The 17238-nt window shown below is 43.5% G+C and overlaps 1 protein-coding gene across 18 annotated transcripts in view; it reads left to right on the top strand.

Moving 5' to 3' along the window:
• Positions 1-17238, top strand: part of nav3 (neuron navigator 3) — a 316388-nt gene that overhangs the window by 243153 nt on the left and 55997 nt on the right. For 13 of the 18 annotated variants that reach the window (XM_025009451.2, XM_025009452.2, XM_017431566.3 and 10 more), the window contains 3 exons: positions 1373-1484; positions 7767-8000; positions 10433-10552. In XM_025009451.2, the coding sequence (XP_024865219.1) occupies positions 1373-1484; positions 7767-8000; positions 10433-10552 (466 nt within the window). The remainder of the gene's footprint in view (positions 1-1372; positions 1485-7766; positions 8001-10432; positions 10553-17238) is intronic. The other 5 variants (XM_037977317.1, XM_037977314.1, XM_017431558.3 and 2 more) reach the window with 1 other exon arrangement.

Below are 17238 nucleotides of genomic sequence, written 5' to 3'. Positions count from 1 at the left end.
GTGAGGAGAGCTGCAGACCAGGGACAATCCAGAAATGCTCATGAATGTCAGTTTAGAAGCTATCAAAGTTCTCAAATAAAGCACCTTTTGAGAATGTCAATGTTTGTTGGGAATTATCTTACAAAACTAGGAAGGATTTTTGGTTTAGATATTAAAAGTTATGTTTGTTTATTGATTTTAGTAAAAAAAAAAAATGCAACTTTTAGGAAAATGCCCCGCGAAATCAGGCATTTTAGCTGCAACAATCACAAAAAATGCCCATGAAATCCTGGAGGGACTGGTAAGATATTAATTTATTATAAGTTAAACACAAAAACCCATTTCAGTAAGGGCAAACATTTCTTTTAGGTTGATATCAGTGTCTGTGATGCACTTTCTTATTAAAAAACAACAAAAAGATGAATTTAACATGTTTCAAAATCACATTTTGCATGTGCAAAATATATATTAGGCATTAATTTACGAGATCCTGAGATTTTACATATTTAACATTAATATGGATTTCCTATAATAGCTGTTGCACACAGTAGAATTTACCTTATTATGCGAATAACTCTGATGTTTTAAATCATCACATTTATGCAGCAATAACGAGAGTTTTACTTCACGAGTTAGCGCGAGGTTAAGGACGTTCACCTGCACTGGTTGTGAGTGAAAAGCCTTTTTACACCTTCTTTTAACTCGTTTTGCTGCGTCATTCGGTAGCTTGCTGCTTAAAGTCTGAACATAATGGAGCAGAACACCTCGCCTCCCCTTCCCGCTGCATTTAAGAACATCTGCAGGTTTGCTCATCTTCACCATGGAGACGCTTTGACTCTGAAAGCACCTTAAAACTGAAAAGCAGAGCGGCTGCCACCCATTCTGTCTCATGCCACTTGTTAATTACCCAATCTGTGGTGCCCGCCTGCAGATATGAACGAGCTCAACGAGGCTTAATTAGATCGGACAGGCAGATATTTTTGGTGGGCTTGCCGTTCTGAAATACTGCTCAGATTGTGCTTAGAAGCTCTGGTTCAGTTTTCTTCTCCTGTTGGGTCTGACAGAGAAGCCCAGGAACTCTGACAGAGCACGACCGTGTCCTGCTCTCGCTGACAGACTGCATGATGTCAGGACGTGACATTTTTGCATCAGCCTAGAGGAAAATAAAAAAGTCAAAAGAAGTGCATGTAGTGCAGCCTGACAGGCTCTTTTTACTGTTTGGGCTCGAAACTGTCAGCAACGGGCCTCCTGTCGCTGTGACTGGTCGTCATTCTTGTCCACCCCGCTGAGACGTTCGGCGACACCCATAGAAATCTCACTTTCTTGTATTGTACACGTTCGAACGGTGCGCATGACTCGAGCGTTTCAGTGAATCCAACGAAATGTGTCTCAGCAGGAGAGGACCCTGAGACGAGGCGCATGAGGACGGTGAAGAACATCGCGGACCTGCGGCAGAACCTGGAAGAGACCATGTCCAGCCTACGGGGGACACAGATCAGCCACAGGTAGGCACGCGGACGCTGCTGTCCGGGAGTTCTCGTAATCATGAAAGCATGATCTGTTCAAAAAGTAGCCGTCCTGCTGATGTGCAACAAAAAGGGACAACAAATCAGTTAACTAAATGGTACTCCCATAACGATTCTGTTGTCTTGCAACCCAAATATAAAAGACAAACAGTAGATTAATGTTACTGACCACAACTAATTTGCTTAGTATTTATGAGCAGTTTCACTCTGACATAATTCAGACTTGGCTGCCATCCAAACCTTCAGCCATTACGGCGCAGGGGCAGACTTTACCGGCAGAAAGAAAAGTTTGATTCATGAACTGCAGATTAAAAACAAAAATCAAGACACAATGAATTTAAATAAACTCATAGCCCCAAAGGAATAATTTGGAGATTTTGATTTGGGCAAACGAAAATCTTAGTTAAAGTTGATTCCGGACTGACGAGCTAACGCTGGTCTGAACGCAGCCAAAACCAAAGCAGACTGCTGCCGTCTTGAAACGCAAATATTTAAACCTACATACCTTTATTTGGAGATTGGAGTTGTTTTAAGGTGGAAAATCCACTTTTGTCCGTGTGGACAAGGCCTGAGGTGAATATTCTGCCTGTCTGCTAAAAAAACCCACTTCTTCTCTTTGCATCAGAACACTTCCTGCTCTGAATCTAAGAGTGGTTACTTTAAATCTTTGACTTTTTTATGGACATTACTAGTCAGATTACAGAAGGTAATAAACTGCTGCTAAGCTGCTCATTACATATATGAACACTGACAAACATCTCAGCTTGAAAATCTAAATATGGAGTCTGATAACTTGGACAGAAATCTTCTTTTGTGGTCCAAGTGTTCTTGTGAATTTACTGTCTTGAGCAGGGGTGGCCAATCCTGGTCCTCAGGGTCTCCATCCTGCAGGTTTTCCTTGTTTCTCTGCTCCAACACACCTGATTCAGAGGTTAAATCACCTCTTCATGTTCTGCAGAAGCCTGTTAATCACCCATTGATTCAGATCAGGTGTGTTGGAGCAGAGGAACAAGGAGAACCTGCAGGATGGTGACCCTTGAGGACCAGGAATGCCCACCCCTGGTATTGAGTAACTTAAAGCACTTTTGATTGCTACATTATTTTACCCCTCCTGTGAATTTTATCAGAAATGTCTCCAACTGTTCCTACAGTCGCCGTATAATCCTCTCCTCCGTGTTGGATTAAAAACGGGCGTCACCTTCCTCGCCAGTTTTGCAATGGCGTCGGGGATTCGATAGGCAAGCTGAAGGGACTGTCTCATCGGCGGGCTGATGGCGTCGCGTGGAATCCGCCGGTGTTTGTCTGCTCCCTGGGCAACGGCTCACTCCTCGTCTCTCTCCTCCTCCCTCAGTCTATTATTTTGTCTTTTAGCCCCATTTAGAGGGGGAGATGGTGGCCAGGCTGCCGACAGCCATGACAGATGGCGCTCTCAATGTGTGTGTGTGTGTGTGTGTTTGTTTTCCCCTTCATTCCTCTGAGGAGTCTGAGCCAGCCAAGATCGATCCAGCGCCACCATGTTATCGCCACGTTTAATGGGACCTACAGGTTTCCCTTTGGATGGGTTTCTCATCCACATTCATCAAATGCATGAGGAAAGTCAGCAGGAAGTATCTGTAAAAAGCATCATGGGAGCGGCACGTTAGCGTTGTATCTGGTGCTGCTGTTTGGGTTAGTTGGAGCTGTAAGCGCCATATTAAGATGGCAGCAGCCTCAAACAGGTACAATTTAATACAATTAGGAGCATACTTTGTTTCTGTGTTGGACAAGTTTATATTTTTAATGTTACGAGAGCTTTCTTCTCTCCTGTAGAAGAAGTTGCTGGAATCACCATGAATCTGACTGTCAGTCATCTCTGTCCGCTTTGCTTCCTCGTAGGGTTTCTTTGTTTTTTCCTTGATAGATTCCAAGAAATCAGTTTGTGGGATGGAATCATTTCTTCCTTTGTATGACTGCCTACAACAAAGACCTCAAGGAATTTTCTGTGGCTTGTGTTTTTCATTTATACAATATAACTCCCACCCTGACACACATACCGAGGTATGTCCCTAATCATGAGACCGGCACCCTCATACCAAACTACATATCAAACCATGACGCTCAAACCAAAGTACACGAAGAACTATGAACCTGATGCTGAGGTACATATTGACCCATGATACATAATCCACCCAGGACCCTCAGACAAAGTCTGTTTGTTAGTTTTTATGTAATCTTGCTAACAGACAAACAGACCAACAGACATGACCGAAAACAAACTCCTTGGCGGAGGTAACGCCTGCTGGAGCGTAGACAAGGTTTGACCTTTGACCCCAGCCACTTTGAAATCAATTGGCATCATCCTGGACCCGTGAGACGTTCCTACCTTTACCCGGTTGCAGACAACCCCAACTTTATTCTGATCTATTTGATCAAAATCTGTTTATTAGTTGTTATCTTGCTAACAACACCACCTCCTTGGTGGAGGTAATAACCCTTGAAGCGAACCCTGTTAGCAAAATATCTCATGAACCATTGGAAGAATTGTAATGATACTCTTAGAAAAGACATCTAGAGTCAATCCAGTTCTAAATGGCTGCCACAGCTATTTAACATTAGCCAACAGAAAAAGGGTAATAACTCATTCAGCTTAACAAATATCGAGCTAAAATTTGACCTGGCAGTAGCTGAGAGTCACTCTGAGAGACATCAGATTGCACATACCGCACAGCATTTCATTTCCCCACGGCTGTTTTTCTCGTCCACACAAGGGGAAAAACTGGTATTGATTGGCGTCGGGAAGGTAAAACACAAGCGCCGTGTGTGAAGACAGAATGGGATCCTCGTCAGTCCCACGGGGATCCACCAACTGCCTCATGACATCCTGACTGTCGGCTTTGTTTAGTTTGTGTTCACACCGGGGAAACAAAGAGAAGGAGGGCTAAAATATTCATTGCTTTGGAGTCGAGGACATGCCTATTGGTCAGTTTAGGTGCGTTGATGATTCGTTCAAGTAAATTCTCTTCACCACAAAGCTTCTTGCTCTGACTTTAGCTCCACAACACCAGGAAAACACCGAACAAACAAATTCCACGATCCTGGCGGAAATGGCAGGGCGAAGTCAGAAGCACTGTTCGGTTCTTCACAGGATTCATGTCAGGGTTGAGAGGAGAAGTGAAATGATTGAGCATAATGAGAGGGACAAAACTCACCTCGAGAGGAGCTACATTTTCAGCTGATAATGGAACGTGACTGGAGTGTGTGTGTGTGTGTGTGTGTGGACTCGTATTTGCTACATTGTGGGGACAATTTTCCTAACATATACTAACTTGTGAGGACCAGCTGCTCCTTGTGGGGACCAAAGCCTGGGGTTAGGTTTAGGACCAAGGTGTGAGTTGAGTTTAGGTTTGGTTTAGGGTTAGCTATGTACTGGTAATGGTTAGGGTTAGGGTCAGGGTTAGGGTTAGGCTGTAGTTAGGGTGTGTGTGTGTGAGTGTGTGTGTGTGTGTGTGACATGGAGGGATTGTTGAAGCAACTGACTGAAGATTTACCTTTTTTTGGTTTCATTGAAACAATTACAGCATTTTTCATTTCAGCTTATTTTAGTTTAAAACATTTTGTTTTGCTACTGTTAGGTTATAGCTAGTATTCTGCTATTATTAGCTTTTAGCTCATGTTATGCTAATTTAGCTTATTTTAGCTTTTGGCTACCAATTTGTTAATTTTCGCTTTCAGCCAGGTTTGCTGTTTTTAGCTTTTAACTACTGTTTTGCTAAATTAAGCTGACAGCTAATATTTGCTTTCAGCTACTGTTTTGCTAATTCTATCTTTTAGCTACATTTGAACGAGTTTTAAGTTTTAGCTTCTGTTTAGCTAATTTTAGTTTTTGTCGTGCTAGTTTTAGTTTTTAGATACTCTTGATATTTTATTGTTGACTTTACCTTTTAGCTGTGGTTTTGCTCATTTCGGCTTATAATTGTTGCTTTGCTAATCTTAGCTTTCAGTTGCTCTTGTGCTTATTTTAGCATTTCACTTTAGCTGATCTTATTTTCGATTTCAAATACAATTTAGCTCACTTTAGCTTTCACCTACTGTTCTGCTAACTATGATTTTGGTAATTATAGTTTTTAGCTACGGTGCTAATTTTAGCCTCAGCTTGTTTTAACTTCAGTCATTCAGCATTCTCTGTTCTCACTGTATTGTAGCAGAAAATTCTAATTTTTCTAGTTTTTATGATCTTTTTTCCTTCAAACTTGTGGCGTTTTACCGTCTTTAAACGTCTTTTTGTTCAGATATTTAAACTCCGTGAGCCGTTTTGGGTCAGGGAACTCCCCGATGAGAACATTACACATATTTGATTAAAGTTCCACCTTCCCACCACGAGGATGTGACACTTTTATGAAGCATTTACTCATGTAGGCTGACCCGACGCTTCGTTTCTTCTTCTCTCTGCTGCCTCGCCTGCAGGTACCGAGCTCAGCTGACCTGGCAGTTTGTCTCTTCAGCAGACGAATGAATCAGATTCACTGATTTCCGTGTTTCTGACTGTCAGATCAGCAGCCTTCGTCGTGTCTGCGTGTCCGCCCGAGTCGTGAATGTGGCTGCCATCGCTGCGCGAACACTGACACTTGGCGTCAGTGTTCGGCCCTTTTCCTACCAACTGTGCTCACACACACACACACACACACACATATACAAGGCTAATCTCACACCCTTCCTGCTATCGGTGAGGCTTTAAGATGGCTGGTCCTCCCACATATCCAGCTGTTTCCTTCCCCTGGACCTGCAGTCTTTAGTCCCTCTGCCTCTTTCAGGCTTTAACCCAATTAATTTAGTTAATTTTTACACCCATAACAAAAATGGCCAATCTGTGAATGACGCTACCAGTACGAGGAGTGCAACACGTTGATCAGATTATGCTAGCAGCTCGTTAGCTTGTTAGCTATTTGATTAACCCAACTTCCAGCCGGACAGCGTGATCCTTCTCTCAAATCCACCAGAAAACAATTATTATTTTTTAATTAATTTTTTGGGGAATACCTTCAAGACAAACTGCTGAGAAGAACAAAAAGCTTGCCTCTGATAAAATATTAAACAAAGGCTTTTGTTTTATGAAAGAAAAGAAAATAAACTGTTACATTCCAAACTGGCTTCATTTTCATATTAACTTTAGGCATATTTTTATTTTTATCAAAAGGGTTATAAACTATCATTTCTTTTTATTATTTACATGAATATGGGTTTTTATTTTGTCCTAAAATGTAAAAAATACCAATAAATTTTATATTTTTTGCTTTATAATGTATCCCCCACTGGCCAGTAAATGCCCCACCAATGAACTCGAAGTGGCCCACGGGCCAGCAGTTGATGATCACACTTGGAGCACATTTTGCAGCTCATAAAATTGCATTTTATTTGGTAAGCAAATGAGGACAAATGGCTCTTTAGATTGTAACGGTTGCAGAACAAACCCAAATCAAGATGGCTGCCGCTGCCAGCTGACTTTAAGAACCACAAAAACGCCATTTACCAGGTCTGACCAAAAGGCTCCACTTTCAAAACCAGATTGTCTTATTTTAAAACCATTTAAGGCGGCGGGTGACAGCGTTCCTTCATGGAATAATATAAATTATTTGCAGATGTGTGTAGATATGCCATCAATGCAAGAACGAGCAAGAAACCGGTTGATTTTTGCTCATATTTGCAGATGAAAGCGTGCACACAGTGGGCTAATGATGACATTAATTTAAATGAGCACATTAGTTTTAAAAGTATATATTCTGTCCTCAGAAAACAGCTTATTACCGTGATCATCCAAGTCAAAGGGACTATAAAAAAAAATCTCTTTTTTATTCTCTTTCCAAAGCAGTTTGTCACATGAGAAGATAACGAGCTGTTATTGGGTTTGTGAGCAGATTGTTCTTGAAGGCACCGATCAGCGCAGCCGTCTGGCTCCAGATCGGGTCGGTTTGGGCGTGTGGCTGCAGTGAGCTCTGGTTGGCAGCAGGGGGAGCCCCAGAGGCCGCTGGCAGGCTGAGGAGGCAGGGGTGTAAAACTGTTTAATTCACACTGAGCTGATGCTGAGCCTCTCTCAGCTCAGCAGAGCTTTGCAAACACAAGAAAGGCTGTAAGTTGCTCAGTTTTACAGATACTGAGCTGAAGTTGGGCGTGGTAGTAGCTGAGAGTCATTCCCAACACACGCTCTGACTGCCAACATGTGACGTCTCATGATATAAGATTTAAAAAGGATGTAAGAATAATTGTTTTTTTTTTCCTTGTCCGCAGCACGCTCGAAACGACCTTCGACACCACCGTGACCACCGAGGTCAACGGGCGGAGCCTGCCCACCCTCGCCGCCCGCTCCTCCCCCATGGCCTGGCGCCTGGGCCAATCCCAGACCCCGCGCCTCCAGGCAGGCGACGCCCCCTCCATTCCAAGCGGGTACTCCGCGCCCAGGCCGAGCACGGTGGGCGCCGGCACCAACACGGCCCGCTACAGCGGCCACTCGGACCCCTCCAGGTTGGCTTTGAAATAACTTTATTTACAAAAACTTTCCCCACAGAAAAACATGAGGATGTCTTCAATTCCTTTAAATATATTGCTCTTTGGGACGTACTTCAGCATCCTTATACTCCTTTTAGATTACAGCTAATGTCTTGCTAATTAAACTGTTGTTCGGCTAATTTTAGCTTACAGCTACAGGTTTGCTCTGAGCTACGGTTTCACACATTTCATTTATGGATTCAATTTAGCTAATTTCAGCTATTAGTTTGGGTTTCGTTAACTTTAGCTTTTAGCTTCGGTTTTGTTCATTTTAGCTTTTAGCTACTGTTTTGCTCATATTTTTGCTCTGCGGCTACAGTGTAGCTCTGTAAACTGGTATTACTGATGGTAAGTCTGCAGGTGTACCTCCAGAGTAATACTGCCCCTGGAACGGTCATCAACTGGTGGGGCGCGGGCCACTTCTGGACTGCGAGGAGTGGCCGTTAAAACGATGGAAGAAGGAAGAGGAAAAAGTCACGATTATTAGAATATTTCTCAAGGTTTCCTTCGTAAAATCAACACAAAAACAACGGAGATGATCAGAAAAGACCAGTTTAACACATTTAGCGATGCTGTTAGCTTCAAAGCTTCTTTGGAATAAGGGGCGCTCAGTCTGATACAGAACCTCCACCCACCTTGCTCCTAAGGCTGTGTGTCGTAGGAATCTGTGCTGTTCAGTTCAGACAGTTTTGTTCATAAAAAATAAAAATAAAAAAATTACCTGGAGATAAAGTTAGTGGACAGAGATAGATGGTTTGGACATGTCCAGAGGAGGGACAGAAGGATGTTAGAGACAAAGAGGACAGATATGGATGCAGTTAGAGAGGACATGGAGGACAGAGGACAGAGTTAGATGGTTTGGACATGTCCAGAGGAGGGACAGAAGGATGTTAGAGACAAAGAGGAGACATATGGATGCAGTTAGAGAGGACATGGAGGGAGTTGGAGTGAGGACAGAAGACAGAGTTAGATGGAGGAGGACGCTGTGTTTCTGGATCGGGACTCTCAAGGTTGTTTCTTTATTTAGACGCGTTCCGTTCGGTGCTCAAGGCGTTTAAAATCTCCTGTTTACCTGCGAGTCTGTCCAATCACCAAGGCCTCGCTCGTCTCCCTCCGTCCCTCCGTCCGTCCGCTGACAGCCGCCGAGTTTATCGAACCTTGAACGGGACGGTTCGAATAACACGTCCGTTCAGCGAACTCACAGACTTCGCCAGGCGTGACCTTCGTGCGTTTATTAGATCTATGAGCCGAAAACGGGTAAGAGAGGTACTCTCAGCCCCCGCACGCACACACACACACACACACACACACACACACACGCACACACACGCGCGCTCCAACACTTGGCAACCATGTGCCTGAGATTCTCTGAGCAGCGTGAAAAAAGGTACTGAGTCAAAAATCTGTAAGATTTTAAAATTCTTGACGGGGAAGAGTGATGGAGTGATGAATGGAGTTATTAGTTGCTTTTATTTTTTTCATCCTTTTAAATGTCCTTGAAGGAATGCATGTCATCTGCCATCTTTCATTTCATGATGAGAAATGATGGAGTTGTAACATTTTTAATTAAACCTTGAAAGCAACGTTAAGTGTTGTGAGATGGTCCTGCTCAGAGTAAGTGTTGTGGATCACTCTCAGCTACTACCACATCAAATTTAAGCTCAATATCTGCAAAGGTAGCTGTGTTATTGACATTTTTGAGTTTAGCAATGTTGATAAGCTGTGGCGGCCATCTTAATTTGAAATGACTCCAAATGTTAATCAGCTGTAGATGTACATCCGAGGATAATTTTCTGAAAGTTTCATTGAAATGTTTCGAGCGGTTCATACGATATTTTGCTAACAGACAAACACGGTGGACGGTAACAGTTAATGCTAAAGTTTTAAACAAATATCTGACACAATATGTAGCATTTGGAGTATGTGTTGTGAATGACTCTCAGCTACTACCACACCAGATTTAAGCTCAATATCTGTAAAAATGACTGACTTTTAGCCATTTTTGTGTTTTCTCAGTTCAGTTGGCTGGGGCAGCCATCTTGAATTTTGTTGACTCCAAACATTAATCAATCTTAGATGTACGTCCAGTGATTACTGTCTGCCGGTTTCATTAAAATATGTCCGTTGGTTCATGAGATATTTTGGTAACAGACATGGATGAAAGCATTATCATGCACCTCCTTTCAGCGGCTGGCAATAATAAATATCTTGCGTTCCCTGTTTTTGCTCAGCGCCTCACATCCACGTCCTTAATTAGATTATCTGTCAGTCAGCCAAGTCAACTTACAGCAATCTGTTCTGCTCGGTTAATTAAAAATGTAAATATTGAGTAACTCAGATGTTGTTGTTTTTTCTTTGTTTTTTGGAGACTGGTTGACTTCCTTTCTGAATTATTTCTCCCCTCCCAGATACCTGACAGACGGCGGCCTCCATCTGTACACGAGGAATCCGGGGCGAGCCGCCGACGGCGCTTCTTCACGGGACGCCGCCCAGAGGAGGAGCAAAGAGCTGCAGGGCGACGTGGACAGGTGGGTCGGTAGCGCGGGGTCGATGCGCCGTCCCTGAGCGGCGAGTGGCGGATTCAGCCGGCGAGGCCCTGGCAAGGCCCCGGCGAGACGGGCAGTAAATGAAAGTTAATGGCTGCAGCCAGCAGATCGTTCCTCAGACTGTGGAGGTAACGATGTGCTGTGGGGGCGGGGCTGTTCAAACCTGGCGTCCTCGCCTCGCCTCCCTGAGGACGACAGCAGTTCGTGTGCGCGAGGCTGTGGAAGTTCGGTCTGTACGGGGCTTTGACGGTGACACGCATTCGCTCTGAACATTTTCAGAGAAAGAACAGAAGCTTTGTTCAGCCGCGAGTCAAACCTGGTTACTCGCTTGAAACGGCGCCTGACGGGCACAAAGAAAAAAAACCAACGTGAGGTACTACAGGCGGCCTGATGTGTTCCACCGTAGATGTTTTCATGGCAGAACACGCAGAACATTACAGAAGCAAGGACGAGCCACGACTTATCCTGACAGTAAACGTACCCAAACATACAGCAATCCCTCCAGGATTTCATGGGCATTTTTTGTGATTGTTGCGGCTAAAATGCCTGATTTCGCGGGGCGTTTTCCTAAAGTTTGCAAATTTTTTTACTAAAATCAATAAACAAGCATAACTTTTAATATCTAAACCGAAAATCCTTCCTAGTTTTGTAAGATAATTCCCAACAAACATTGACATTCTCAAAATGTGCTTTATTTGAGAACTTTGATAGCTTCTAAACTGACATTCATGAGCATTTCTGGATTGTCCCTGGTCTGCAGCTCTCCTCACATGTTTTGCAGACACAAAGTGTTTGTCGATGCGTTTATGTTCCATGATTACACTGCAGGACGTGCAAAACAGCTGCAGCTGGGGAGGAAACTGCTTTGCTGAAATCTTTGTGGGCAAATGTGAAGCATTAGCGCACATTTTGGCTTCGGTCGCTGCTCCTGCACGCTCCCGGCATTCTGATGTTAACAGGAAGTGACGTCATGTGTCTTCTTCCTGAGTTATTTGGGGTTATTTTGTATTCCACGCTACACAAACCCACAAAGAAGACACAACTCGGTGCTGCATGATCCGATTAAAAACAGGGTTATGGATGATTTGACTTGCGTCAGGTCGTTGCATCCGCGTCTTCGTGCTTGCCACCTGTCTGTATCATCCAATAGATTTATTGTTTCTGGTACTCCTGACAGCAGTTGGTCCAACGCGTCCGCCGGGAGCCAGTCGGTCCAATCTTTGATCGATATTCTGTCCCAGACCAAAACCTTAAAATAGGTCGTTATCTTGGCCAAACCATGGAGAGGATAAAAGGAAACATTTTAAGCTGTTTTTCTCACTTCCTGAGCTCCAGCTTCGTTCTTTTTTAACCTGAGTGTTGGAATATTTGTCTCACCTTCTCCAAGTTTAAATTCAAAAAGGGTTTTTCGCCTTTGAAACCCTGCTTCCTCCTGGGATTCCTACAGGCAACGAGCCTCCTACAAGAGCAGAATTTAAACTGCCGAGCTTCGGGTTTTTTTTTCAGCTCCCTTGTTTCGTTTTCCTTGCGTAATTAGGTGAACACAGATGAACACCCAAAAAGCTTTTTTTCCCAAAAAAAAACCATCCTATAAAAAAAGGGATTGTCAGGAGCTGAGCTGTCACTTGCCGCTGAAGCTCAACAAAGCTTTGTTCCCAAAGCAACAGCTTGCCAGCCCGGCTTCACCTCCGCAGGACGAGTTCTGCCTTCCTTCTTTATCCGGAAGTCCGCTTTTCCATAAGCCCCCGGCTTGAAGTGAAATGAGTAGCAGATAAATCCCAAGTTCAAACAATCTGTTTACTGCCTTTGGGGAATTTTTCACACCTGAAATGTGCAAGCTGTCAATCTTGGTATTAAAAACACAAGGAAAGTATTTCCTTCTATCCTCCATGAGACCTAAATCTAAGAAGTAGAGTTTATTTCGACCTACTGGCAGTTCTGGTTTTTTATGTTTAGCCGTTTTGTTTATGACTGAGTAGGAGGAAAACATTTTTCAGCTGCCTCTGTAAAGCCAACCAGTGTGCCTAGTATTGGCTGTATACAAGGAGAAAATTAGCTGGTTATATAATAGAATAATGTGTCCTTTTGTAGCCAAATAAATGTAGGTTTGGGCAGGTTGTCAAAACAGCAGCTCTTTTCTGCAAGTCCAAGAAGAATATCACGGAACAGAGCAAGTTATGTAAATATGATGCATTTATAAAAGTCGGTCCCTCACGCCAACTCTGACCTGTGCCTACACTCATTTTGGAGACGCCTTTAGTCTTAGATGGATTTTATCCTAAGCTTTTAAAACAGCAGTATCATTTATGCTTCTGCCTGGTGAGCCATGAGGACCTTTCAAGCCAACTTCAATTTAAAATAAATGTTCATGCAACATTTCAAGGTTCCTCTCCCTGGATGATCACCAGGGTGATGTGTACCCCCCTCAGGCGCTTTCCAAGTCCCCAGGGCGCTCACACTCATACACTTTTAGTATAAATCCTACGCCATGTTTTATAAATGAGACCCCTGATCTCCAGTCTTGGATTGATCCTGAGGAGGTCATGGGAGCTCGATTGTCCGGGATCTTGAAAAAGTTCTCAATCGTTCTTCCCTGAGGCTGGAGTGTAGGCTTATTTTTTATCCAGTCCATGTTTAACTAAAGAGCTGAGTGAATCTCAGCACAAAGCTGAGCTTGTTTCAGTGTCGGTTGGTCTGCCCCTCGTCTCTGATCCCGTTTGTGGCGTTCATATTCACAAGACCGTTCTGCAATATGACCACAAAGGTGAGTCCATTGTTCATAAATCGCAGATCTGAATGCCACCGTCCCGCAAACAGATGGAACTTCTTTAATGGGTTCATCAGAAATCGCACTGTGGTGGTCAGAAGCATCTCAGGATCTGGCTTGTGGTTCTGTTGCGGACCTTTAGTGTGCACCTGGGCGATGTGCGCCTCGTGTGAAGCAGCTGAGATGAAATGCTCCCCTGGGTTGGGGGTAAGTCTTTGCCTCAAACAGAGGAGTTCAAGTATCTGGGAGTCTTGTTCACAGCAGGATGGAGCAGGAGATGGAAGAACATATTAGGGCTTTGTTCTCAGTATGTTTGTCCTTGGATACAAGGAACATACAGTGACTGAGCTCAACCTTAAAGGTAAGGGGAGGAGCTTCATCATCCAAGTACAGTCACTGCTCTTCCTCATCAAATGGAGTCAACTGCGGTGGTTTAGGCATTTTGATAGAACGGACAAGGAGACCCTGGAACGGACCCAGAACTTACTGTGGAGAATATAAATCCTCTCTGGTCCTGGGATTCTCCAGGAGGAGCTGGAAAGTGGGAAGTTGGATGGATTTGTAATCTATCTGACTGTGGAGTTCCTATTTTATCAACAAAGAATTAATCAATAAAATCTAATCGGAAGTTAGGAGCAGTGATTTGGCAGGTATCTATGTATCTTTGCACGTAATTATATTAGGTATTAGGCCTGAAACCTAACCCTAAGCAGTTCTTGCCTAAGCCAAACCTAAACTCAATTCACAGCAAACCCCGAACCCAAAAACATTGTTCTGACATATTAGGACTGAGCTTTGGTCCCTAAAAGGCGTACTTGTCTTGGCAACTAGGTGATTTTACCAGAAAAGTCCTGAAACGGTACCAAAAAGCCAAGTACACACACAGAGTTCCTAATTTATCATCTCAGTCCAGTGTATCACATAAGCATGGCTCCGTCTCTCACTGGCAGCTGTAAACAGAGTTCCTGGGATGCAGAAATGAGGAGCTGCTCTGTGTACATAAACTGAGCTCCCACGAGGCTCATTATGCTTCGTGTTTTTCTCCAACTGTAACGACTCCCCCCTGGCTGCTGCTTATGGCAGCTTTATCCCAAACCAACACAAACCCTGCAGAAAATCATCTAAATGATTCATCATATCAGCCAGCAGGTGACCAGTCTTTTTGGCCAGAACTGTTGTTTTTTTTTCATGAAAGCACAACTTAAAGGGGCTGCTTCACAGACTTGTAAATCTTGACCACTTGAAGCACTTTAAAGCTCACCCACCCATTGACACGCACATTCATTTTGCTCTTTTTAGTCTATAACAGCCTCTTACAGGCTACACAATGCATCTTCTCTAACAGAGACCTTTAAAGACTTTCTCTTTCTCTCCCTCTCTCTATATATACATATATAGGTTTAAGTGTGGGAAAAAAGCCAAAATGAACCCAACCTTCAGAGTGACTCTTCTTCCTGAGCCACAGCATCCCTGGTGTGTACATTTAAAAACCGATAATCCTAATGTACCAAGCTTGTGTTGGAGAAACTGTGGCTCAGCGGTCCCCAACCATACACACATTTTTTGGTCATGCCCTAAACTCCAAAACTTTTGGGATGAGGTGCTATAAACCATATCTTTCAGGAAACTATGCCAAAAGATGTTACAGTTGCGTTACCAAGAGCGGGCTAAAGTATATCTGCTAAATATACTCCTGACAGCAGCCCTGAAATGCATTACAATCAGGTGGAGGCAATCAGAACCACCTTCCTGTGACTCCTGGGTTCAAAAAGGGAGGGGATTGTATAAAATGGAAAAGATAACTTACTCATTCAGACTTCAAAAACCTACTTTTAGCTGCGCTGGGGGCCTGCAGAAGCACTGTTGATGTAAATAAGTCCAACAGGTTTGTCCCTCCCAAAGTGTATCCTTATCTTAGAGCTGTGTGATGATGAGCCCACAGAGGTCGTAAGATACCATGCTGAGATGTTTATTTTATGGAAAACTTCAGATTGTCAACACTTATGTTTTGTAACATGTATGGCTGTGTAAATGCTCTGTTAAAATAATAAAAGTGTAAGTTCTAAAAACAGATATTTACATACACTGTAAAAAAAAAGACATGCCAGGTATTTTTTATCAATACTACTTTGCCTTTTTAAGGATTTGGGGAAGCCCAGATGATGGGAGCTGCTGATTGATTATTTGACAACATGTGGCATCATGAGAAGAATCGAAAAGAAATCAGCGAAGATATCAGGAGAGGTGTTGAGCTCTATAACTCTGATTCATCCTTGGGTCTAATTTTCAGATGTTTAAACAATTATACACAAGTAGAAACACCATGGCGATGTCTTTCTGCTGTACCACTAAGGTTCTGTGTGAGTATCGGCATTATCCACAGTGGAATGAGTCCTGGACCAACATGGGCTGAAGGACCCCTGTGTGAAGAAGACAAAAACAAAGAATCCAAATTAATGTTTGCAAATCCACACAGGGACAGAGACCTTCGTTTCTGAAGACATTTCCTCTGGTCCGATGAAACTGAAAATGAACCATTTAACCAAATGGATCATTGGAGGGAAAAAATGGGAATCTTGCATCAACCCAACTGTGAAGTACGGAGGTGGCAGCATCATCCTGTGGGGGGTGCTTTGCTGCAGGGGGGACTGGTGCTTTTCACAAAATAGACAACATCACCAGAAAAGAACATTATGTGGACATATTGGAGCAACATCTTAAGAGATCAGGACATGCAAGCTTGATTGCACATGGGTCTTCAAATGGACAATGACCCTCAGTATAATGATGAATTAGTTACAAAGTGGCTTAAGGAGAATTAAGTCAGTGTTTTGTTGCTGAAAAGTCGACCTACAAACTTGATTAAGTTGCATCAGTTCTGTCAGGAGGAAGGGGACAAAATTCCAACTATTGTGAGAAAGTTGTGGAAGGAAACCCAAAACGTTTGAGCCAAGTCATGCAGTTTAAAGCAGATGCTCTCGTTATTCAGGCATTTAGCAAATAGAAGGGATTTTGAGAATCCTAAGTAAGGTTTAGTCTGATTTATTGTTGGTAAAAAAAGAAAAACAGTCATGTGTCTTTTTATACAGTGTATGTATAAAACCATGTATTTATAGCATTCAGTCTCTTCACGAAAGGGAAAGAGGGGAAATGCTCGTGTTTATCAAGATACAGAAACGAGCTATTTCAGAAATACTTCATAAAATGCTTGTGGTGGTTGGTTCGTCTGTGCAGGGAAAAGGAGCTTTTGATCATCGGTCCCAGAACAGAAGATCCGGCCCGTTTTCTGGTCAGGGCCTTTGGATCCATTGGAGAAACTCAGCTTGGGCTAAAAGCTCTTTTTTTTTCCATCTCTAAAAATATCTTCCTGCTTTTGCCCGTGGCTCCGCTGTCAAGAAAAGATGCTGAAGGAGAATGTTTTGACACAGACAGGTTCCCCTTTCTCAGCAGATACATGAATAAGTTACAGGGCTTTGCTTTTAGCCGAGTGCTGGTGTCTCTCGCTGCTTCTCTCTGGTCGGCCTGGAGCAGCTGGCTCTGTTTGCGTGTTTGCCCTACGCTGCATTTAGGTGTGTATTTGTGTCGGTGAAGCTGTGCTGCTGTTAGCAGTGAGGAGTTTTTTTATGATCAGTAACAAAGCCAGTCATTATAAGAAGTTGCACCTCCATCCCTCTGCTATCTGAGCCTTCTGACGTCTTCTGGCTCTTCTTGTTCTTTAAACATCCATCCATCCATCCATTCTCTTCCTCTTATCCGGGGTCGGGTCGCGGGGGCAGCAGCCTAAGCAGGGAGACCCAGACTTCCCTCTCCCCAGCCACTTGGGCCAGCTCCTCCGGGGGAATCCCAAGGCGTTCCCAGTCTCTCCAGCGTGTCCTGGGTCTTCCTCTGGGCCTCCTCCCGG

Source organism: Kryptolebias marmoratus, linkage group LG1 (assembly GCF_001649575.2).
Source record: "Kryptolebias marmoratus isolate JLee-2015 linkage group LG1, ASM164957v2, whole genome shotgun sequence".
Lineage (NCBI taxonomy): Eukaryota > Metazoa > Chordata > Actinopteri > Cyprinodontiformes > Rivulidae > Kryptolebias > Kryptolebias marmoratus.
The sequence above is the reverse complement of the archived record's forward strand: the minus strand, read 5'-3'. Positions and strand labels throughout refer to the sequence as shown.